This window comes from Dreissena polymorpha, chromosome 11 (genome assembly GCF_020536995.1).
Source record: "Dreissena polymorpha isolate Duluth1 chromosome 11, UMN_Dpol_1.0, whole genome shotgun sequence".
Classification (NCBI taxonomy): domain Eukaryota; kingdom Metazoa; phylum Mollusca; class Bivalvia; order Myida; family Dreissenidae; genus Dreissena; species Dreissena polymorpha.
In genome coordinates, this window is record NC_068365.1 from 32,730,567 (window position 1) to 32,757,308 (window position 26,742).

At 37.6% G+C, this 26,742-nt stretch overlaps 1 protein-coding gene across 4 annotated transcripts; it reads right to left on the minus strand.

The window, feature by feature from the left end:
* Positions 1-466: 466 nt before the first annotated feature.
* On the minus strand, positions 467-26,008 carry LOC127851665 (N-lysine methyltransferase KMT5A-like). 4 transcript variants are annotated; one of them, XM_052385489.1, is made up of 9 exons: positions 25,190-26,008; positions 23,561-23,872; positions 22,763-22,877; positions 15,219-15,372; positions 10,990-11,188; positions 3,411-3,542; positions 2,425-2,556; positions 2,002-2,133; positions 467-1,233 (listed from the first exon to the last, which is right to left on the minus strand). In XM_052385489.1, the coding sequence occupies exons 5-9, from the start codon at positions 10,994-10,996 to the stop codon at positions 1,082-1,084; spliced, it is 555 nt and encodes a 184-aa protein (XP_052241449.1). In that variant the 5' UTR covers positions 10,997-11,188; positions 15,219-15,372; positions 22,763-22,877; positions 23,561-23,872; positions 25,190-26,008; the 3' UTR covers positions 467-1,081. The 4 variants fall into 4 exon arrangements, with proteins under 4 accessions (XP_052241449.1, XP_052241448.1, XP_052241450.1 ...); XM_052385488.1 differs by having other exon boundaries at positions 23,561-25,459; positions 25,891-25,986; XM_052385490.1 differs by lacking the exons at positions 2,002-2,133; positions 2,425-2,556; positions 3,411-3,542 and having other exon boundaries at positions 1,099-1,233; positions 23,561-25,400.
* Positions 26,009-26,742: the final 734 nt, after the last annotated feature.

Here is a 26,742-nt window from a genome sequence, read left to right on the forward strand (position 1 = left end):
AAATATATATTGGCTTGGACAACAGAAAATTGTACTAGAATATATAGTCTACAGTTGGGTCATGTCTTTATCATCAATAGGTGGGCCTTTATTCTATGATATAGAAATACCATGGGTCAGACTGGCTGGCTCTTCACATTGGCTTCCCTCCTATCATGGCTCAGACTGGCTGGCTCTTCACTTGGCTCCCTCCTATCATGGGTCAGACTGCCTGGCTCTTCACTGTCAGCAGTTGACATGGGACTCTGAAAGAACCAAAGTGAAACCTGTAGATTGCATTTGATCAGCACAGTTAACACTGGCCTGTTTGTATCATGAGAGGGCTCTGACTCCTGTATAGTTGCCTCAATGCCTGTAAGCACATAATGTCAACAGGGGGTCTTGTATGTCTATTATCCATTGGTGGGTCTTGGCTGAAATCTATAGAAACAAGGGCTGTTTGTAAAACATGCATGCCCCACATATGGGCTGTCCGTTGTACTGGCAGCCATTGTGTGAATACGACTTTTGTCACTGTGACCTTGACCTTTGACCTAGTGACCTGAAAATCAATAGGGGTCATCTGCAAGTCACGATCAATGTACCTATGAAGTGTCATGATCCTAGGCAAAAGCGTTCTTGAGTTATCATTCGAAAATCATTTGACTATTTCGGGTCACTGTGACCTTGACCTTTGACCATGTGACCTCAAAATCTATAGGGTTCATCTGCGAGTCATGATCAATCTACCCATGAAGTTTCATGATCCTAGGCGTATGCGTTCTTGAGTTATAATCCGGAAACCATTTTACAATTTCGATCACCGTGACCTTGACCTAGTGACCTCAAAATCAATAGGGGTCATCTGCAAGTCATGATCAATGTACCTATGATGTTTCATGATCCTAGGCCCAAGCGTTCTTGAGTTATCGTATGACAACCACCTGGTGGACGGACGGACCGATCGACATGAGCAAAGCAATATACCCCCTCTTCTTCGAAGGGTGGCATAAATATATATTGGCTTGGACAACAGAAAATTGTACTAGAATATATAGTCTTCAGTTGGGTCATGTCTTTATCATCAATAGGTGGGCCTTTATTATATGATAATAGAAATACCATGGGTCAGACTGGCTGGCTCTTCACTTGGCTCCCTCCTATCATGGGTCAGACTGGCTGGCTCTTCACTTGGCTCCCTCCTATCATGGGTCAGACTGCCTGGCTCTTCACTGTCAGCAGTTGACATGGACTCTGAAAGAACCAAAGTGAAACCTGTAGATTGCATTTGATCAGCACAGTTAACACTGGCCTGTTGTATCATGAGAGGCTCTGACTCCTGTATAGTTGCCTCAATGCCTGTAAGCATATAATGTCAACAGTGGGGTCTTGTATGTCTATTATCCATTGGTGGGTCTTGCTGAAATCTATAGAAACAAGGGCTGTTTGTAAAACATGCATGCCCCACATATGGGCTGTCCGTTGTACTGGCAGCCATTGTGTGAATACGACTTTTGTCACTGTGACCTTGACCTTTGACCTAGTGACCTGAAAATCAATAGGGGTCATCTGCAAGTCACGATCAATGTACCTATGAAGTGTCATGATCCTAGGCAAAAGCGTTCTTGAGTTATCATTCGAAAATCATTTGACTATTTCGGGTCACTGTGACCTTGACCTTTTCTTGAGTTATAATCCGGAAATCATTTTACAATTTCGATCACCGTGACCTTGACCTAGTGACCTCAAAATCAATAGGGGTCATCTGCAAGTCATGATCAATGTACCTATGATGTTTCATGATCCTAGGCCCAAGCGTTCTTGAGTTATCGTATGACAACCACCTGGTGGACGGACGGACCGATCGACATGAGCAAAGCAATATACCCCCTCTTCTTCGAAGGGTGGCATAAATATATATTGGCTTGGACAACAGAAAATTGTACTAGAATATATAGTCTACAGTTGGGTCATGTCTTTATCATCAATAGGTGGGCCTTTATTATATGATAATAGAAATACCATGGGTCAGACTGGCTGGCTCTTCACTTGGCTCCCTTCTATCATGGGTCAGACTGGCTGGCTCTTCACTTGGCTCCCTCCTATCATGGGTCAGACTGCCTGGCTCTTCACTGTCAGCAGTTGACATGGACTCTGAAAGAACCAAAGTGAAACCTGTAGATTGCATTTGATCAGCACAGTTAACACTGGCCTGTTGTATCATGAGAGGCTCTGACTCCTGTATAGTTGCCTCAATGCCTGTAAGCATATAATGTCAACAGTGGGGTCTTGTATGTCTATTATCCATTGGTGGGTCTTGCTGAAATCTATAGAAAATATATATTGGCTTGGACAACAGAAAATTGTACTAGAATATATAGTCTACAGTTGGGTCATGTCTTTATCATCAATAGGTGGGCCTTTATTCTATGATAACAGAAATACCATGGGTCAGACTGGCTGGCTCTTCACTTGGCTTCCTCCTATCATGGCTCAGACTGGCTGGCTCTTCACTTGGCTCCCTCCTATCATGGGTCAGACTGCCTGGCTCTTCACTGTCAGCAGTTGACATGGACTCTGAAAGAACCAAAGTGAAACCTGTAGATTGCATTTGATCAGCACAGTTAACACTGGCCTGTTGTATCATGAGAGGCTCTGACTCCTGTATAGTTGCCTCAATGCCTGTAAGCATATAATGTCAACAGTGGGGTCTTGTATGTCTATTATCCATTGGTGGGTCTTGCTGAAATCTATAGAAACAAGGGCTGTTTGTAAAACATGCATGCCCCACATATGGGCTGTCCGTTGTACTGGCAGCCATTGTGTGAATACGACTTTTGTCACTGTGACCTTGACCTTTGACCTAGTGACCTGAAAATCAATAGGGGTCATCTGCAAGTCACGATCAATGTACCTATGAAGTGTCATGATCCTAGGCAAAAGCGTTCTTGAGTTATCATTCGAAAATCATTTGACTATTTCGGGTCACTGTGACCTTGACCTTTGACCATGTGACCTCAAAATCTATAGGGTTCATCTGCGAGTCATGATCAATCTACCCATGAAGTTTTATGATCCTAGGCGTATGCGTTCTTGAGTTATAATCCGGAAACCATTTTACAATTTCGATCACCGTGACCTTGACCTAGTGACCTAAAAATCAATAGGGGTCATCTGCAAGTCATGATCAATGTACCTATGATGTTTCATGATCCTAGGCCCAAGCGTTCTTGAGTTATCGTATGACAACCACCTGGTGGACGGACGGACCGATCGACATGAGCAAAGCAATATACCCCCTCTTCTTCGAAGGGTGGCATAAATATATATTGGCTTGGACAACAGAAAATTGTACTAGAATATATAGTCTTCAGTTGGGTCATGTCTTTATCATCAATAGGTGGGCCTTTATTATATGATAATAGAAATACCATGGGTCAGACTGGCTGGCTCTTCACTTGGCTCCCTCCTATCATGGGTCAGACTGGCTGGCTCTTCACTTGGCTCCCTCCTATCATGGGTCAGACTGCCTGGCTCTTCACTGTCAGCAGTTGACATGGACTCTGAAAGAACCAAAGTGAAACCTGTAGATTGCATTTGATCAGCACAGTTAACACTGGCCTGTTGTATCATGAGAGGCTCTGACTCCTGTATAGTTGCCTCAATGCCTGTAAGCATATAATGTCAACAGTGGGGTCTTGTATGTCTATTATCCATTGGTGGGTCTTGCTGAAATCTATAGAAACAAGGGCTGTTTGTAAAACATGCATGCCCCACATATGGGCTGTCCGTTGTACTGGCAGCCATTGTGTGAATACGACTTTTGTCACTGTGACCTTGACCTTTGACCTAGTGACCTGAAAATCAATAGGGGTCATCTGCAAGTCACGATCAATGTACCTATGAAGTGTCATGATCCTAGGCAAAAGCGTTCTTGAGTTATCATTCGAAAATCATTTGACTATTTCGGGTCACTGTGACCTTGACCTTGTGACCTCAAAATCAATAGGGGTCATCTGCGAGTCATGATCAATCTACCTATGAAGTTTCATGATCCTAGGCATATGGGTTCTTGAGTAATCATCCGAAAATCATTTTACTATTTACTATTTACATAAAAATCAATATGGTACATGCCATATAAGGAAGTCATAGTATTTCCAACCAATCAGCCTCAACCCTGCTCAGGTAGTATATGACATATTTTGCAGGGCTACCTGAGGGGAGACGATGTATGAGGGATATACGAATCTGTATATCCACCTCATTAACTAATCAAATAGCATCAAATTTATTCAAAGTATTTTAAATATAAATACATGTATATAGTCAACAGTTGTGTCTAATTATCCATTGAAATCTACATAAAAAGTATATTGGATAGGACAACAGCAGTTTTGCTGTTATGTATATACATATATAGTCAACAGTTGGGTCTCGTCATTATTATCCATTGATGGGTCTTTCTGATATCTACAGAAAAAGTATATTGGGTAGGAAAACAGCAGTTTTGCTGTTAAGTATATATATATATATATATATATACATTTTGTTTAATGTTGGGTCTCCACATTTTTATCCTTAAGTGTATCATTTTTGAAATATATATAGTTATAAGTAGGGTCTTGTCTTATTTTCGGGTAGATGATCAGAGTTAGAACCACACCTATTTAGGGCATTCTGTCAAAAATGACTAAGTTATTGAATGTTTTTATAATACACCTCCATAATGCATGTGTATACTCTACGCGACCCGTGATTTTTGCATACATCTCTCTTCACTGCGATCTATGCAGCGTGACAAATCGAGCTGATTCCGAGCAAATTTGACCCCAGGGGCATAATTTGAACAAATTTGAAAGAGGTTCACCACATGAACATTCCTGAGAAATTTCATCAGAAATGGACCAGTAGTTTAGGAGAAGATGTTTAAAGAAAAAATTAAGGCAAGCACGCACGGACGCACACACGACGGACCATGACATAAGACCCGCTGGCCTTTGACCCGGGGAAGGGTCAAATTTGACCCCAGTAGCATAATTTGAACAAAGTAAGTAGAGAACTATTACATGTCACTACATACCAAATTTGGTAGACCAAGGCCCTATGGTTATGGACAAGAAGATTTGTAAAATTTGCACAAAATAGACTTTAAATAAGCATTTGTTCAATTTTGTGACCCCCGGCGCAGGGTCAAATTTGACCCTTGGGGCATAATTTGAAGAAATTTGGTAGAGGACTATGAGATGTCTCTACATACCCAATTTGATAACCCTAGGCCCAATGGTTATGGACAACAAAATAGGGGTTATATAAGCAAATTTTCAATTTTGTGATCCCGGGGGCGGGTCAAATTTGACCCCAGGGGAATAATTTGAACAAATTTGAAAGAGGTTCACCCAAGGAACATTCCTGAGAAATTTCATCAGAATTGGACCAATACTTTAGAAGAAGATGTTTAAAGAAAAAGTTAACGCACACACGGACGCACGACGGACACAGGACCATGACATAAGCCCCGCTGGCCAGATGGAGCTAAAAATAAATATATATTTATTTTTTTAGGTGGATTTTTTTTTACCAGAAAGGGGAAACAAACAGCCTAGTTCGGCGTCTGTCATAGAAGGTAAAAAACCCGTTTCTAAAATGGGACCCAGCAATACTTCTTATAGGACCCAACAATATTTCTTATATGGTACCTGACAATATTTCTTACAATGCTTATTATACATGGGACCCAACAATGTTTCGTATATGGGACCCAACAATACTTCTAATACAGGACCAAACAATATTTCTTATATGGTACCTGACAATATTTCTTACAATACTTCTTATATGGGACTTATATGGGACCCAACAATATTACTTATACGAGACCCGAAAATTAGTGTAAACATGTTTATTTCTTATATGGGACCCTACAATGTTTATTACTTGTAAGAGGCCCAACAATTCTTATTACATGTATTTAGGCAGAAATATTGCAATAATAAAGCTTCAAACAAGGATACATTGTAAACAACCTAATAAATAAATATTCTGCCCATTGGGAATTGGCAAAAATGACTTCGCAAACTGGAAATCTGAAATTGGAAATTCTGCAATCTGGTACAAGATGGCGAAGATCACAGCTTAATTGCTTTATTCGTCCATATAACAGATTTTAATGGCATAGAGGTTAAACGACTTTCGACAGCTCATTGGTGCTAATCTGTTGTGTAATGTCAATAAAGGTGTGAAAAACTCGCAAGTCATGTTTATAACTATCAGAGCAGTATGTGTAAGAAAAATAAATGAATTAATCCAGGCAATTTATTTCGTGCTTATGCAGTGCAACTGTTAACAGATATTCACTTTCATTTTAACCCATTATCAGAAAGTACCACTCAAAATGTGCAGCTCCATGAAAAACACATACATGCCAAATATGAAGTAGCTATCTTCAATATAGCAAAAGTGATTGCAAAATGTTAAAGTTGGCACAAACAGACCAACAGGGGAAAATCCATATGTCCCCCACTATAGTGAATGGGAACATAAAAAATAAAATGGGCTGGGTGGTGGTGGGGGGGGGAGGGGGGTATAGTGTAAGGGTGTGGTGGTCATTTATAAGGTGGGGGGGGGAGTCTATTGTGGTATGTCAGTTAAGAGTTGTTTTGTCAAATTATCAGTCAAATCTAATCATAAATAAAGAAGTTATGGCAATTTTAGCAAAATTAAATAATTTGACCTTGAGAGTCAAGGTCATTCAAAGGTCAAGGTAAAATTCAACTTGCCAGGTACAGTACCCTCATGATAGCATGAAAGTATTTGAAGTTTAGAATCAATAACCTTGATACTTTAGAAGTAAAATGGATCTAAACACAAAATTCACATAACTTAACCAAATCTTCAATTTTCTAAGCATAAAGGGCCCATAATTCCGTCAGAATGCCAGTCAGAGTTGCATGACTTTGCCTGCACAGTCCCCTTATGATAGTTAATAAGTGTTGCAAGTATGAAAGCAATAGCTTTGATACTTACGGAATAACGTGGACAAAACACAAAACTTAACCAAATTTTCAATTTTCTAAGTATAAAAAGGGCACATAATTCTGTCAAAATGCACGCCAGAGTTATCTAACTTTGCCTGCCCAGTCCCCTCATGATAGTGAGTAAGTGTACCAAGTTTGAATGCAAAAGCATTGATACTTAATGAGAAAAGTGGACCTAAATCAGTGGGTTTTCAGCACTGTCTGCGCCTCCGGAAAACGGAGGCACTCCCAAAGCAAACGGACCCGATCCCAAACCAAAATATAAAAAAAAAATCCCAACTTCCAAATAAAAATTTATTTTTTTTCTTTAAAGAATGAAGTGTCTTATAACTTGTGTGACTAACCAGTGTTTGTTTTGGTAAAAAATATCTGCTATAAGGTTTTGACTGTTCAGTTCTTATCTCAGAGTGTAACTGTAACTAATAAACAAAATGCAGTACTTGAATAAACGTTGAACATGCCCAATATTGCATCTGTTTATATAAAGAAGACAAAATAACAAATAAAAACAAATTTATTTGTTAAACTACTGAATTATTTAAGCATGATATATTCCAGGCATGGCGAAATTAGAAAAAATCTGCCGGTCATCCGGACAGGCATTTCAGAAAATGTGCCGGTCCGGAGAAAATTTAGCCGGACCGTAAAGCAACAACAACTTAACTAGAAAATTCAAAAATGGCAGCGATCACATCTTGATCTCTTTATTCAACCGGCCGTTAAATTGATTTTAATCGCTTAGAGGTTACACTGGCAGCTAATTGGTGTTAATCGGTTGTGTAATGTCAATCATGTTGTGAAAAATTCGCGTGTCAGTTTTTATTACATGTATTCCCTATTAGAACGGTTCGGTGCGATAATTTCAATAACGTATGTGCAAGCCTAATAATTATCAAATTTAAGTTATTCGAAACGATTTAAACATTCTTACTTTAATATGATTGCAGTTTGGAGCGGCTGTTAAAATATACTGCGCACAGTACAAAACACGTTACCTGACATTTAATGATTAAGGCATTTCATTTTTCAGAACGTTTACTAGTAATTAATTAAATAAAAAAGACGATTTATTTACATGCTAACGCAGTGTAATTGTTAACAGAGATTCATTTTCATTTTTGACCAGTATCAGAAAGTCCCCGGGAAGCACGTTTTTTTACATGGCACTGCATATGATGCAATAAAAACATTTCTTTGTACATGTATCGTATTGCATTCAATCTAAATTTAAATTCGCTCGTCCAATGAAAGCTCTGCCCCATAATGCACTGTACTCTTTACACTTATGAAAAATGGCGTATGCATATGGTTGTGTTGATCACGATACCATATTTTATTGTCCTTATCCTACTCGAAAAATATGTAAAAGCTATCAAGATCTTTTTTGTTAGAACGCAGTTGGCGATTTTGCAAACGAGTTTAAAGTAGGTGTTGTGTAACAAGTTGGATTTGCTAATTGTACGTAACAAACCTACAGCAAACATCAAAACAACGAGCGATTTCATTTTCATGATGTAGTAAGCGATTAGCTCTTCGAATTTTCAACTTGAAAAAAAAAGATTTGTTTGCAATCATTTCACATTTTGCCGGTCACCAGGACCGACATTCTTGTTAAACCTGCCGGACCAAATTGAAATCTGCCGGTCAGGACCGGCGGACCGGCAATTTCGCCAAGCCTGATATTCACTATTTTTTCCCAAATGAGCTGTTTCATCAAAGCAAAATTTCACAAAATGGCCAATTGTGTCGATAAAAAATTCCCAATTTGGTCAGACTCCTTTTCCCAAAATAGGCAGAAAAACCCCTGTAAATGCAAAACTTAATCGGACGCCTACGCCAAGGTGATGACAATAGCTCATAATTTTTTTTCAAAAAATAGATGAGCTAAAAATGAAAAGATGCAAACTAACATGAAAATTAAATCTTAACAAGCAGGCTGTAATGATACCTTTGAATTTGATTTTGCCATTCACTGGATAATTCAAGTATCATATACATGTTCGCCCTAGGTGGCAGACCATTTAAAGCGGGTATATACGATCTTGTCAAATATTTATTAATTAATATAAAATGTGCAAAAAACTTATTATACATATATTTCAATATAAACTAAAATACAAGTAAAGAAGAACATTTGTCGGAAAATGCGAAATAAGCAGAATATTTAAAACTGAAATCGAAAAAGCCTGTACAGCCGAATTCGCCAGCATGTATATCATGCATGTACGATGTGACGATGTGAATCTAAATTTAGTTTAACGGTTCATTTTAAATTCCTGCAGCGATATTGATTCATACCACACACAAACACTTACTTAAAAGACGAATGCATCGGTTATTGTAGGAAAATATGTACGAATTATCTTCGTCACAATCAGCTTGGTGCGCAAGTTTGCATTTGCTGCATTTTATGAAATTCGTCTTAAATGTATCATATTTGTTTCAATATATTACAATTAAACGCATTTAAAAATCGAATATACCCGCTTTAAGTTATGTTGGTTTTTTTTTATAAGAGATGTACATGAATATGTGTGCCAACTATCATTTGCATACTTTTGACAGTATTGAAATTATCATAACTATTTATCAGCCTTGAAAAAAACTGACAACCATGATGCAAAGTTGGCCATAAAAACTAATTTTCTTTGAACGTTCTGCTAAATTGTATTTCACAAGATTGGCTTACTCAATAATTAGACAATCTAAACAAGAATATTTACCTACTTACTTCCCAATATTACCATTCAAAGTATCATTACATCCATTCAAAACTGTAAACTAAACATACCATTGGCTTTCTTTTCCTACAAATTATTGCAAAAGTAACTTAATATTGATTTTATAAAAGGTACCAGATAACACAAGACTAAACAAAAGGTCCAACAAGATGTGTTTGTGAAACACAATGTCCCCCTATATGACGTTTGACCTTAAAGGATGACCTTGACCCTTCACCACTCAAAATGTGCAGCTCCTTGAGATACACACACATTTCAAATATAAAATTTCTAGCTTCAATATTGCAGAAGTGACATTACATGAGCAATTTTGACCCATATATTTGCCCTTGAAGGATTACCTTGACCTTCCACCACTCAAAATGTGCAGCTCCATGAGATACACATGCATGCCAAATATCAAGTTGCTATCTTCAATATTGCAAAAGTATTCATAAAATGAGTGATTTTGGCCACATATATTTGACCTCTGACCTTGACCTTTCACCACTCAAAATGTGCAGCTTCATGAGATACACATGCATGCCAAATATGAAGTTGCTATCTTCAATATAGCAAAAGTTATTGCAAAATGTTCAAGTTGGCGCAAACCAACCAACCAACCAACAGACCAAAAGACAGGGCAAAAACAATATGTCCCCCACTACTATAGTGGGGGACATAAAAAAGCCGCCCAATATTGCTCACTTGATGTCAACAGCTATAATAAAGATTGCTGAACTCTTATTGATTTGTGGGGTTGATTAACTTGGAACATAAGATGAATCTGATAGCTCATAAATTTTTGTAATAGATGTGATCTCCAAGGAAGGAGCAAATTTTAACCAAAGGGGCATTATTTAAACAATCCTGATAGTGGACCAGTTAGAGACGCTACATGTAGATACCAAATACAAATGTATAAATGCTCTTTCCTTTTTGTTACAGGGAAAAAATAAGAATGTGGCGTCTCATCAGGATCCAAACTGTTTGCTATTCTAATAATATTCTATGAAAAAAACTCTAAGAAAATGCTAGTTTTTGAAATTCAGCAGATGAATTAAGGCAGGAGACACATTTCCCAGCATGCAAAGGGTTAACAGCTGTTTTTGAGGATACAATTATGTTAGCGAAAAGCCATAAGCTGTTTAATGACAAAAGTTATGTTAGTAGTTTGACATCCATTCATGTGTGCTTCTTCATGATAATGGCATCATCTATTTATTAAATATGATGTATATGATATAACTAACCTTCCATGGTAGATCAGACACACCATAGTCATAAAGAAGCTCCTCTCCTGTCTGAATGTCTCTTTGAGCAAATAAGCATAGGTATGGTTTTTTATTGACCTCTATGCATTTCATTTTGCAGTTTTGTTCTTTGCCTTTGCCATGATTAACAAGTCGACCCAAGAACTGACCACTTTTGACTTCCAGGGTAGAATCGATGCTGAAAACATACATTTGTAAGTTAGTTAATCAGTCTTGACCTTATCTGTGATTTTTTTTGCTTTAATTTGTTACAGCCTGTGCCTTTTGAATTGGGAAAATTAGCGCGATAAACCGTGAAATTGGGGAAAAATAGCGCGATAAACCATAAAATTGGGAAAAATGAAAAGCATTATAAATAGGATTATAAGTAACAGAAGTGATATTGTTTTTAAGTGCATGTTCAGGGAGTTTTCTAGAAAAGGAGTCTGGTCAAATTGTTTTTTTTTAATCAATAAAAGTGGCAAGTTTGGGAATGATTTATGGACAAAAATGACTAAATTCAAGTTATATATTTTGTAAGATGTTTAAAAAATAAAGTTGAGAACTAGATTTAAGAAATCATAATTAAGTTATATGAGACTTCATTCTAAAAAAAAATAAAAAAATAAAAATAATTTTTTATTTTTTTTTTGGAAGTTGGGCTTTTTTTGGGAAATTTTGGTCAGAATTTTGGGAAAAAAACATGTATTTTTGCGATTGGGAAGCAGCCGAAATTCGGCTGTAAATTTGAGCAAAAAAATCACTGCGTATTAAAAGAGGCCTCACATTTAGGTTAACTTTACTTTCTATGTAGACCTAATCCTACATTAACAGCATTCATATATTATGTTGGTGCATTTGTTTGCTTGCACACATATCCCCACCAGTTTGTTCATATATACACATATAGGCATGAAATATTACCTCTGATACTAAGTTGCATCAAAATGTTTCCCAGCAAAGTGTCACATTCCTCACATTATGATCATGTAAATCATACAATGAGTATTGGAAAACTTACTGCAAATGTGCTGCTTATATTTTCTTTTTCAGTAACTTCCATTTAACCGTATAGGCATTACAAGAGCTGTCAGAGGACAGCGCGCTCAACTATTCTAGTGCTTGACAGTATAACGTAAGCCATCATGGGGTAATTGTTCATATTCAATAAGTTCAAGGTAATATGGTCATATTATAAGTAGAAGAGGGCAATAATTGAAACATATTGATCACTTATGTATTAAACAAGTTGTACTTTATAGACAATTCTGAGTTCAGGTATATTTTCCACAATCTATTGAGCATTTGTGAAGACATAAAACAAACCAATAAGATTGTATTTCAAGTTTGATAGCAATAGCTTGGGTGGGATGGTTGGACAGTCCTTCAAAAATAAAATAAAAAAATATTTGTTGATTTTTTACAATGTTTTAAAGAAAAAAACCTTTTTGGTGGGGGCTTGGGTCTGAGAGAAGGGTATAATGTGCGGTAGTGGTCATCTATTAGATGATCCAGAGCTCCAGATAAGGTTATGTGAAATTCTTAAGTTACTACCAGATTTTAAACAAGAGCACCGCCTTGCGGGTGCAGACCGCTCATCTATTTTCTTTTCAAAGGTGAAGGGACTCTCATTTTCAATCACAAAGAAGGGAGGGGTGGAGTGATGAGGGGTTTATAGTGTGGGGTTGTGGACATTTATTACATTATCTTCCCAAAAAGCGAAAAAAAAAAAAAAAAAAAAAAAATAGGGGGCGGGGGGAGGGGGGGGGTGGCAGGTGGCGATGGGGGGGGGGGAGTATTTTTTGGGTGCGATGGTTGGACGGTATTTCAAACATAACCATTTTTAAAAAAAAATGGGTGGGGGGGGGTTATTTTGTGATGGGGGTGGTGATATTTGTAAGATGAGATTAAAAAAAAAAATAAAAAAAAAAATTGGGGGGGGGGTGGGGTGGGGGGATAGTGTGAGGGTGTGGTGGTCATTTGTGAGATGATCTTGAAAAAAAAAAAAATTAGGGGGGGGGGGGAGGGCGGAGGAGGGGAGGGCACGGGGGATGTTTTGGGTGGAGTCTTTGTGGTATGTCAGGTAAGAGTAGTTTCGTCAAAGTATCAATCAAATCTAATCATAAATAAAGAAGTTATGGCAATTTTAGCAAAATTTAATAATTTGACCTTGAATCAAGGTCAATCAAAGAACAAGGTCAATTCAACTTGCCTGGTACAGTACCCTCATGATAGTAAGAAAAATTTTGAAGTTTGAAAGCAATAGCCTTGATACTTCTGAAGTAAAGTGGATCTAAACATAAAATTTTACAAAATATTCAAAGATACTAAGACAGAAAAGGGCCATAATTCTGTTAAAATGGCAACCAGAGTTATGCAACTTTGCCTGTACAGTCCCATTACAATAGTTAGCGAGTTTTCCAAGTCTGAAAGCAATAGCTATGATACTTTAGAGAAGTAAACTGGACCAAAATACAAATCTTAACCAAATGTTAAGATTCTTGTACGATGATCATAAACCAACCGACCAACCAACAGACAGGGCAAAAACAATATGTCCCCCACTACTATAGTGGGGGACATAAAAACCGTATGATTATCGCAAGATCTCGCCAAAATTCAACAATTGACAGACCCAGCCGTACCTCATTTAAAACAACAACAATATTTCTTATATAGGACCCAACAATATTTCTTATAAAGTACCTGACAATATACCTTATACGGGACCCCACAATATTACTTTTATGGGACCCAACAGTATTTCTTATATGAGACCCAACAATATTACTTATATGAGACCCGAAAATTAGTGTAAACATGTTTATTTCTTATATGGGACCCTACAATGTTTATTACTTGTAAGAGGCCCAACAATGTTTATTACATGTATTTAGGCAGAGGAAGAAATATTGCAATAATAAAGCTTCAAACTAGGATACATTGTAAACAACCTAATTAATAAATATTAGGCCCATTGGGAATTGGCAAAAAATGACTTCGCAAACTGGAAATCTGAAATTGGAAATTCGGCAATTTTGTACAAAGATGGCAAAGATCACAGCTTAATTGCTTTATTTGTCCGTCAGACCTTATGTATCTGTTTTACTTGAAAACATTTTTTAGAATAAATTTTCACAATTTCAACCAAAATGTTGCTAAAACTTTCAGCATGCCCTTATTTTTGCATATTGAGTTTATAGCAGCGCCCATGCCAAAGTTTAACATGGAATAATCGAAGAAAAAATATTTTATTGTAACAGAACAGTTTATTTCATTGCCAGTATGTGTACATTTTTAATTCTGCAAAGTAAAATTGGAGTCTGATGCGAAAAAGATGAAGACATGGAATTATAATAAGTGAGACCAATTTCGGACAAATGTGTGTTTTCGGATTAACTGAAGGTCGGTGTGTTCAAAATTATTGACATGTGGATTCGTAATTCTATTTTTGGAGGACAAGCGTATCTTTATAGTAGTATTCGGGTAATTTGGCGTCAGTTTTGTTTTGATTTAAACGCCCTTTGTTGCACGAAAAACTTACAAAGATTCTGCTTATAATCAAATTTTTGAATCACTCAAAATAAAATTTGCTAAAATTACTTGGAATAAACAAGGTACTCTTGTCAGGGGTGTGATTATCAAAAAAAACATTAAAAAGCCTTCAGGAAATAGCCCCTACCCCTGCCAGGGTTTAAAAATGTATTGCATTTCCAAACAGATCCAGCAGAATCCGTCACATTTTGTTTATGAAATTTTGTCATAAAAGATGAAATCAGCTGAAAAGAGGAACAATCACACCCCTGGATGTGCGAGCGAGGTAAGTATTTTTATTTAATGTTCTTTTTTAGCATGTTCTATGTTTTAAAGCTTATATCTAAATGTACGATGGTAAACAATTGTTGCGACTATGATGTCAATGTACGATGGGTCTGATAGAACAGTTGTACGAAGAAGCGTACGATGATCTTACGCTTAAAACGTATGACGATCTTAAGATAAACATACGATGTTTGATAAAATGAGCCCCTGGACTATATGCAATGATCATTGAAATTACCCAAATAAAAACGTATCTCTTTAAATTAAAATACAAGGCTTCAGAAAAAGGAATTAATAGCTTTCATACATCCTTATCTTCTAAAGATGTTTTATCATTATTAATGTAAATCATCAGACCAAAAGCTGCTGTTTTTAAAAATGGAAGAACATAAAAGTCATCTGCTTACCACCACTGCTTCCCTTTGAAAGAAAAGAAGAATCTGAAGACAGAGACAGACATTAGTTCTCTTTTATTGCCTTCTTCTCCTGTGATTAATTCTCCATGATAGGTAAGGAGAAAGTCGCCCTTGTTTCTATGAACTTCTGTTCTAACTCCTCTACCTGGTAAAAGTTGTATAAAACATTATGCTAACAACCTATATGCCATATGGAACAAGAGCACAGCAGAGGGAGCATTTTACACTCAAGGAAAATTACATAATTTAAGTATGACAATCATTTATCATCTGACCTTGAAACTGCTATATATATAATGACATTTAAGTGAAGTACATATAAACATCGGTCAGGTTAATGTATGGTAAAAGACAATTGACTTTGTCTCAAGTGTGAACAAGAGCACCACATAAGGGGTGCCACGCTCAGCTGCGAAAGCTTGTCATAATTTTTTTAAGGTCACAGTGACCTTGACCTTTGACCTAGTGACCCACAAATGGGTGTGGAGTGTAGAACCAGGGCTCCACACTAACGGTGGTCCATTGACCCGGGGTCAGTAAAAAAAAGGGAGGAAATATATTCAGCTAAACTAGAATTTGGTTGATCCGTAGGACCAGTTAAAAATCCCGACCAACTTATCGTAAATACTGGTGGAAAGCCGTTTTTATCAATAAAACAACTTCATATGTTCATAATAAACCGATAATTTCATCATTACTTTGTGGGCAATCTCGAGACCAGGATAAACAAGGGCTGTTTGTAAAACATGCATGCCCCCCCATATGGGCTCTCCATAGTGACAGCCATTGTCTACGTTAGCGTTACCGATTGCCAAAATCGCCATTGGCGATTACAATTCCTGGCTGGCGATTAAAAATAAGATTTTCATGAAATTGGCGATTGAAAAAAAGACCCTATGCTTTACAAATGCACACTCTAAATGCCTGTTTTCAGACCGTATAAAACGCCAAAAACATCGCTAAGATTACACAATCATTACCCTTACCGGAAAGGCCCCAGGGGATAATGACGACGGCCTAGGTCAATAATCCACATGGCTAATGTCTTAAGTGGTCATGCTTTACACTGCGACCAGACTTTTCGAGTATTTGGGTTACTTGGAGATTTACATGATAATCACTGAAGCGTGCCGTGTAATGGCCTATGCTCTAGATGTTACGATTCAACGTCATCGAATCGACCAGTACGGAATTGTCATTTAATCAGATGGGCAGAGTTATGGCATTGACATAGCCACTTAAAACTAATTTCAAAAGAAACAACGATTTTGATTGGCTAAAAAAGTAGATATGAGTAACTTCCCTTTACGGTAGCTATGCGACATGAAAGACCGATTTCGAAAGCGAGTTGCAGATTCTGGGAAAAATGGATGCTGTGAACGAAAATGGAAAGTCAAAGCAACATAAATTAACACAATTCTTTAGAAAAGAAAGCGGACAGAATAAGCTAAGGAAATTACCAAATGTTAGGTTCGCAATCCGAAGACGTCTAAAATAGCGCAGACCTGAATGCAGAATCGGAAACATCTACCTGTCAAGTCTCACGGTTTCGCCGTGAGTCTCACGGTTTTTGACATGGAATGACGGTCTCATGCTGACTAAGTAATTTCTCACGCATTTCTTCAAAAACAAAAAAAAAATGAAAAAAAGTAGTGTTTGGATTACATTAAATGTTGTATAATTACTACCGAGACGGGAGGGCTGTGGTTTCTAACCTAAATACCACATGTACCGAAAACTGTTTTACGGTGGTAACAGGGATCATATTTTCCCGCAACATCAATCGGTCCGGATATAAAAGTATCCGAAAATGTGTGTCCGAAATCATGACAAATTACGTTAAAATATATTAAATAAGGTGGTAAAATACATGTACAAGTACAATTCCCATAGGCATTTTTTGAAACGGAACGAGTTTTCTCAAATGGTTTTATCATTTGGTATTTCATTGTTGTTTCGTGTGCTGTTTTATCAGACTTTTTTCATCGTTGTCAATATTATTAATCTGTGAAAGTCTATACCCATGTTTTAAATTGTTGTCGACACAATAATATCTTACAAACATGCACTGAACCAAACAAATGTATGTGCGTAGGTTGGCTACTGACAACAACAAACCAAATAATTAAGAAATAATTTGTTGTCAAATAACCCACGTCCGATAGTTTAGATGCGCAGGGATTTAATCACCAGAGCAAAGCATTTGAAACCACGAATCTAATTTTCCGGCCGTGAGTTATTCAACAACGAAGTACAAGAATATTTCGATTCTAACACGGTTTTACTAAAGATTTATTCAATGTATTTTATTTTTCTTGTGCACTATTTTATGTGAAGTTCCGCCCATAAAAATAACTTTCGGCTGTTCTGTCGATCAGATCCGCGACTTTCATTCATAATTTTATTACCGGATTATTACGCTGGTGGAAAATGTATCGGCATGTTTGGTTTAGTTACAGCGCGTGCATTCAGACGCGTCTTTTCGGGTGCGTCTTTAATCCGCTGTTCACAAGTTTTTGATTCTTGGTCTAACGTGCAATAAACCGGTCCTGACCGGTTTAGAGACTGCAGTGAATGGTTTATCACACATAATCGAGATAAGAATGTCATTAGGGTGTGTTAGCATGTCCACTGTGTAATCGATTTCATGACATGGGAATTTTAATAGCAAACAGAATCGGACCGACTGTTAGGGATTTTCAATCAGTCTTTCATGACCCCAATCGGTCTAGGACCGACAAAACCGAAAAAAATATGATCCCTGGGTGGTAATGTATCATTATCACTACGCCACCGGTGTCTGTGTAAACAAAAAAATCTCCTGCAAAATGTCAGCAAGTGGCTCACCAGCGAAGAAAATTTTTCAAGCAAAAAAAGGGCTAATTTCAGACAAAAATAGTCTTAATTTTGCTCAGGACATTTTCAGGTGGGGCATGCCCCCGGACCCCCCTAGGTTTGGCGACTAAGTTTTTTTTCCTTAGCGCCAACCTAGCATTGTGTGAATATGTTTTTGACACTGTGACCTTGGCCTTTGACCTAGTGACCTGAATATCAATAGGGGTCATCTGCCAGTCATGATCAATGTACCTATGAAGTTTCATGATTCTAGCCATAAGCGTTCTTGAGTTATCATCCGGAAACCATTTTACTATTTAGGGTCACCCCGACCTTGACCTTTGACCTAGTGACCTGCAAATCAATAGGGGTCATCTGCGAGTCATGAGCAATCTACCTATCAAGTTTCATGATCCTAGGCCTGCGCGTTCTCGAGTTATCATCCGGAAACCATTTTACTATTTTGGGTCACCGTGACCTTGACCTACTGACCTGAAAATCATTAGGGGTCATCTGCAAGTCATGATCAATCTACCTATAAAGTTTCATGATCCTAGGCCTAAGCGTTCTTGAGTGATCATCCGGAAACCATTTTACTATTTCAGGTCACCATGACCTTGACCTTTGACCTAAAAATCAATAGGGGTCATCTGCGAGTCATGATCAATGTACCTATGAAGTTTCATGATCCTAGGCCCAAGCGTTGAGTTATCATCCGGAAACCACCTGGTGTACGGACCGACAGACTGACCGACATGTGCAAAGCAATATACCCCCTCTTCTTCGAAGGGGGGGCATAAAAATAGCAATATATTGGAAATTCAATTTTGTCTAGAAGCCCGGATGACAAAACCCTGTTGTCGGATCAAAAAATTGATTTGCGTTTCGCAATTGTCTCCCGCAAATGTCTCCAGACTTCGCAATGATCAATACACAAATTAACATAAAATTCGAAGCGTTTGGATTGAGAAATGAACAAAATGGTGTTTTATTATTTTGAAAAAGCAGCAATAATTAGCATTGTATCGATCTTAGTACCATCAGAATTTACTTTGTTTACCGTCAGGGTTCGACACTAAGGCACGTCCGACAGACATTGTCTAGTAAGATCGGTGGTCGGGCTAGTAAAACTGTGGGCTAGCTTGTCCGACTGGTCGTACATACAAAATCTATACTGATTCATATAACTATAACTAACCGAAAACCTTTTTCTCTTGATGTGTAAAATAACTATTGTATCCATTATTTACATCAGAACAAAACTAGCGTATATAAATAAACGCGGAGCATTCACATGATTCATCGCTATTTATAGACGCGAAGGAGAGCTTCCCGCAGAAATAGCTTGTTTCCATTGGTTGTCATGAATATTAACCCTTTGCATGCTGGGAAATTTGTAGTCTGCTAAAATGTTGTCTGCTGAATTTTTAAAATTAGCATTTTCAATTTTTTTCAAAGAATACTATCAGAATAGCAAACAGTTTGGATCCAGATGAGACGCCACGTTCTGTGGCGTCTCATCTGGATCCAAACTGTTTGCAAAGACCTTCAAAATTCCGTTTCAGCACTGAAAGAGTTAATGATTTTCTACAGTGTCATAGAACTTTACATCATGTTTTTACGACTTCTATCCAAAATCGCTATCGTCGATGTAAACATTTTGGTGACCGCGTAGCAGACGAGAGAATGTAATTTAAAGAATGGCTTTGTTCAAGGTTGGATTTTCGTCCGACAAATAAGTTAATAAAGAAGAATCAGACGGTAAAACTGACACAGATTATGATGGAAGAGGGCCTTGGAGCTGTGGTAGCATGGAGCACAGCGGTCAAGGAGGCTAGAATTTGATAACGTTTAATAAATGTCACCTGCTGTACAGACATCATTTGTTTAACTGGTGATAAACAGTGAAATTATAACAAACAATTTATGTTGTTAAATAGTTTTATATTATTTTTTACTCTGTGCATCAAATAACTTTCTTGTGTTCACTATTAATTTTCTGATGAAACCTGATTAAACAGTTACACAACACAATTCTGTTTATTTGCTATGTCATTAATGGTCTAGTAGACATCAGATTCGGGCTAGTACATTTTAAGAGGAGCTGGTCCGATGGTCTGGCTGTAAAAAAAAGTTTATGTCGAACCCTGACCGTGCAAATTTACAATGGAGTGCGCCGAATAATGTTTTGATATCGCAGGAGAGTAAGCGTATGTATTTTCAAGATTTTCAAGTTTTCGCAATGTGGAATTTCATTCCAAGGGTGGTTGAACCTCTGCCTAAAAACCTTAAACTAATGAAGAGAAGCTTGAAGTACAGAGAAAATATGAAAAGGATAAGAGATAGTTTAGAAGATAGTAGTTTTCTTTTTATAAATGCACAATACATTGTGAATAGTCCGGAAAGTAAGCTGAACTTTATGTCAAATAACATTGTCGGACCACTTGAATCTTGGAGGACCAGTAAATTCTGAAAGCTGGTGGTCCTTTGGGTCAGTACGTAAAAAAAGTTAGTGTCAAGCCCTGGTAGAACTCATCAAGGTGCATCTACATATGAAGTTTCAAAGTTGTAGGTGGAAGCACTTTCATTGTAGAGTAAAATGTCAAGGTTTTAGCATGACACAACACGACGAGCTGGCTATGACAAAACCTCGGGGGTTTTCTCCGAAAACATCGAACTAATAAAAAACTACCACCGAGTAAAAATCTTACAACCTTAAGCTTGGATCAATTGGGTTATATTATAGAATTTACAAACAGGCCTTTTTCTGTCTATTCTGGGAAAAAGTACCTGGAAAAATTGGGATTTTACCAGTCCCGGTTTCTTCCGAATTGGGAAGAATTTTCATGGACAAAAGCATTGTTTGGGAAATTATTTTTCTTTTTTTTTCTTATTTTATGAAATGTTTTCATACATAGGTATTGCCTAAAAATGCTATTTAAGTATTAAACTCTTTTTTTACCATGCAACAAGCAGCTGCAGCAACAGTCATTGTCCACTGCTAACGTAAGTATGAGTATGATAATAAAACACAGTCTTTGTTACGTTTGAAGTTCAAATGATATACATAGCTTGATATGTCATTAAGTATTTTTTATGAACATTCAGTCGAACGACCTGCATCCAACATATTGTTATTCAAAATTCAAGTTGCCAAATGTCTGAAGGCAACCATTATTTGAAACACAAAAGTATAGCTAAACATCATAAATGTATAGTATTGAAATGTTAAGAAGCTGCAAAGGGTAGTGACTCTGAATCTGGCAGTGGAAAATGAGTCATATTCTTGGTTAACCGTTGAGTAGACTGATTGGCGGTAGTATTTCCCCACAAAACATTCAGTTTTTGTGTGTCTTTCAGGTCATTTTTTTGTATTTTACTTCAATAATACTTAGAATTATGCGACATTTTTTTAAACTGCGTCAGATTTCTGTATTTTTTTACCTTAACTTACTCTTCCGAACCACAGTAACGTTGCAAGTTAAACTAGTCCACATTTATTTACCTCAGGCCATTGATAACGATTCTCAAACAATTTACAGTAATTAATGCGTACACATTGTTATCAATTGTTGTATACATACCTGATAATTCTGAATAATCCAGCACTTCAATATTTAAAAGCTAATTCTGACCGAAAATGACCGTAAATGTGTCTTAAGAAATGCATAGACACAAGCGTCCGTCATTGTTTGTCTGAAGTCTCAAGATCCCAAAATTGCATTATGGAACGCTCGATACTATGACATTTTACGCATTGGCATGTTAAAACACGGTGCCCAAATTATTTAAAACACAGTATCTACTGAGAAACGCATTTTTCGGCTCCATTATTTCGGTTGGAAATTGGGAATTTTTGTTTAGATAATTGCGAAAAAAACATCCATATTTGGCATTGGGAATGGGTCCGACTATCGTACCTGTGAGATAGGCAGAAAAAGGCCTGACAAATGTCCAAGCTACAGTGCTTAAGTTCATTTTGAAATATTTCAAATTAATTTAGCTTTTTTCCAATAGCTTTCTCTGGATTAAACTATTTAAGATGTAAAACAAGTTTTAGTGTTGGAAGGGGAAGCTTGGTATTAGTTTATAGCCGTATGGATACATATGGCTGAATGTTACTGCTTCAATATGATTATCATAAAGTCTTTAAAGAAAGCTACAACAATCCATATTCCATTAAAATTTTCCTGTACATTTTTGCAAAGAAATATTCAACTTAGTCCTTTATAAAGGACACAGAGGGAAAGTTGAGAAAAAAATCGGTTTAAAAATAATACAAGGCATTTTTCATGAACAATTCTAGGGAACAGTTAAGCATTTGAAATGTTTGATTCCATTCATAAACCCATGTGGGACAGACAGACACAGTGATTCCAGTATACATTTAGCCCCAATCACTTGTGGTAGGGGAAAGCCATATAAAAAGATTCAGCTTTTAAATGGAGCAAATAATGGTTATAACATGTAATTAACCTTTAGTTTATGACGATTTATTGCAATTTCTCCCCAAAAGTGCTGGTCACATGGTATTTTTCCCCTTTTGAGAGGCTAAGGCTGTATCCCAGGTTTAATTGTTTGTTTGCCCTTTTTATTTCTTTAAACATATACAGGCAAATACATATAGTGCCAGCTGAAATTGAAATTAATAAACTTCTTTAAATGACTTAAGGTCAAGGCTATCTGTCAACAAGAAATACCTTTAGGTGGAATTGTATCCACACAAAATCCACCAAGATCTGCATTCTTTTTTATACTTTCCTCTGCCACCAAGTCTGGATTGGTTCTTTCGTCTTTTCTTCTTTTTGACCGCATCTGTTTATACATACAAGGAAAACCTTCACATTCCTTGGTAGATTTTGATACAAAGAGGAATCTTAAATAATGCATGAGCCACAGTGCAATCTCCAGGGATTTTCTTAAGAACTTTTCTTCCACTTGCACTGGGGGCAAGTCACTATGAACATCTACTTGCCCACAGCGAAAACAGGTTGTCCACTTTCACAATTATGCTTATTAAAATATACTTTAAAAGATAAACATAAGAATGCAATCTGTTTATTTTATATCATGTAATCAAGGACAGGTTTTATCTCCTTTGTGACCCGTCGAAAAATGGTCTTTTCCACTGGAATTTTTTTCCCCTCAGCCGGTAAATTTTTGCCTCAATTTTTGTTTAACCTTCAAATATATAAGTAAACCAGATCCAGTGTAGAAAATAATAAAAATATTGCATAGAACATTAACCAGCTTTCATACAACTTGTTAACAGTACCGGCCAACTTCAAGTGACCCACTTCATTCAGAGGTTGGGGAAGAATGACCCACAAATACAATGTCCCTGAACCAATCTCTCAGTTTAAATTCAGTAATTTGCAGAATAATTTTAAACTAAACATATAAATAAACTTAAACTAAAGATTATCACCACCAATATCAATGGGTAAACAGCAATAAATACGGCCTGGGGGCAAATACAATGCAATACAGTATATTACCTCGTGCACAAAAGAATCTGCTAGGCCCGTATTCACCAAACAATTCTTAGACTTAAGTCTAAGAATAAAGAAAATTGATTAGGTCGAGTCCGTCAAGTCGAGTCCGTTAGGTCGGTCATGTCGGGTCCACTGTCCGCGTCGAAAAAGAGCATGGCGATCCCAGCAGGCATAGCATCCATCCGATTGGTCGCGAGCCCCATTGGCGGGTTTTCTTACAAAGTTGTCGTTCGTTTCTTTCAAAGTCCATTCGGAATGGGAATCAGACAACTCGCCCCAAAGAAATCTCACCCCAAGACAATTCGCCCCTGAAATCTGAACAAGCGTGAAATGTTAAACGACGTTTAATTTGACGGCATGCTTTCATTTTCTGTTCAAAGATTTTTTAATCAGACATATTGTATGATAGTTTGGTTTAAATATAGAAGAATAATTGAATGCTTTTGTGTTAGTTATGTTTTGTAAAAGTGTGAGTTGATGAAAATTAATTATGCCGACATGCTTTGATTGTCTGGACACAGATTTATGAGTAAGACATATGGTATCACAGTTTGGCGTGATAAAAGACTACATAAGGTTATTAACAAGCTTAACCAGACAACAATGCTCTTTTTAAAGTAATTGACCACTCGCCAGCTGTCAATCAAACTCACGTAATAATCAATCAGATTTCGTTTATTGCGGCCACATGGTCCGACAAACAAAGACTTACGGAGTAATGGAATAAGCGTTTTATGAAAACACAACTTAGTGGGCGGAGCGATTGCGTATTTGGCGACTGATCATTTAAGAGGGCTGTCTGTATATAAAGCGGGCAGTTTTCAGTGAATCATATGCCCCAGACCAGACCACGATACTAACCTGGCATATTACAAAAACACATAGGAATGCTGTCTTTGCTTTTATAACCAGAAACACTAACGTGTGCGCTCTCCCTAATACCAAATTTACTATCATCTCAAACTCAGCCCTCTCTTCTTTCATCAAATAAATGACCTATCAAAACTAGTCTGGCCCTTACAACACCACAGTCTCACAAGACACTTAACACAGCAATAAGAAAGAATTTACAAAGAAATTTTCTACCCCCAACGAACTAGTCATCGGCCCAATCAAACAAACATAGTCCCTTTCTTCTATCATCAAATACATGATCTTTCAAAAACTAGCCTGCCCTTCGCAATAACATTCAAACTATATACCAAATAGCAACAGAGAGAGCCCACGTTACCGTAAGATATGACACAAGACAGCAGAACTACACATGTATATAAGTACCGATACTAACACTATGTACTAATATGTCCTCCGCGAGAGACGTTAAACGGGGGTGCAGTGTATCGGTGCTATACACCGGGCACTTAAAAGAACCAGGGGCGCCTCTGGAATCGGGGCGTTTCCTGTATCCTGCTCGAACCCCCACTAACACCTCTCATGGGGCGGAGAGCACAATAACCACACTTGGGTAAATGAAAGCTAGAATACAGGACATAAACTATAATACTATGAGTTTTACAAATTAATATAAAACATAAATAAATCATATGATATAACAACGGCATTTTGAGATCATTTATTTACTTTACCTATCCAATTATAATAGCAAATATAACATAACTACAAAATAAATACATCCCAGCTTGATACATGGTCTGGATGTTTGGCAGGTGGGTGGGAAAGAACGATGGTGACTCCGGGTGGGGCTTTGGGGGGCTCCATGGTTGGTTCTTGACTGATCTGTTGTCGCGCGCAGCGAGAGGGTGGATGAGGGTGCTTGTCTCGAGGGTCTTCAGCGGTTGGGTGCTAGGGCCGGGGCCGTATGCGGGCGCGGGGGGGGGGGGGCTCGGGCTCGCTCGGCGTGGGTGCGCTTGTGCGGGGGCGGCGTGTTCTGCGATCTGGGAACTGCAACGATATACAGCCCTTCACGACTGACCGACGACCGTAAATAACCGACAGACATCTCCTCTTCCGCTCCAGACAAATGCACAACAATCACATACCACATACTATACACAACCATACACAGATCAACATCAAGGGACCCGGAACACATGGGCGTGGCACTCTCATACACATCACCCGTTATGAGTGGGGGGTTGTGAGAGCGTTATGTGTGTGTATTCCGGGTCTTACTTACCGAGTGGTGTTGGTATGTGGGTCGCGTTGAGTGTCTTGTACATAAGTAGTGTGCGGGACACTCGGCGGGATCCGCACCTCATCACCACCTTACGGTAAATAACACATTAAGGTCTCATTGGCCAACGTGCACGAAACTCTCTTTAAAATTAAATTATTTGGCGAATACCCGGGAAGCCGGGGTAAATTTGACCTACTTTGGCTCTAAATTAATCTTTTTCCCCTGAGAGGTCACAGGGGCAGGTCGGGCTACCATAACCTCGTGAAGAGGCCAGTAGGACCTGTAAATAAACTCTGAAACACACACAGTGAATCATAAATTGAACTAATTTATATAAATATTTCAAACATTTGTGCTTCTTTAATGTAGGATACAATAATTTTACTGTGAGAGTAAGTGAGTTTTGTGTTTCTGCAATGGCAGAAGTGGTAAAGTGCATACATTGTGGAAAGACAGTTGGGCAGAGGCAACGTGCTGTTTCTTGCGATGCCTGCGAGCGATGGCAACACTTAGGTTGTGATTCTGGTAAGTGAACTTATAATATAATTATTTGTTATGACTTACATTTTTCAGGTCAGGCATATAATGTTTTCCCATAACTAATGAATCTAAATCATTTGATACTTGCATATTATCGGGTAATCAACCAATGTCCGTTAATCCGTTGACACATAACAGATACCTGATAACGATAATAAAACATGTCATATAAATGTGGGAAGTCGCTTGACCGTTACCTTTGCGTTATATCATATGGGTAATGTACACCGCTGCTACACCCGATAATTAATTAAGCATTGTTGAAATCCAACATAAAGTGCTGATTACATAGGATTTAAAACAATATGTTTGTACTTTTACCTGAAATAATGAAATATGAATGAATATTATAATATTATGTGCATTTTATATTTATGATAAGAATTTACATCTTAACGTTTTATCTAATTTATACATAGTAAATAATCGTGATTATTTTTAACTAGCTTAACGCCCTTAACAATATTATTTCAGATATAAATTTTTACGTTTCGCACGTCGATTTTGG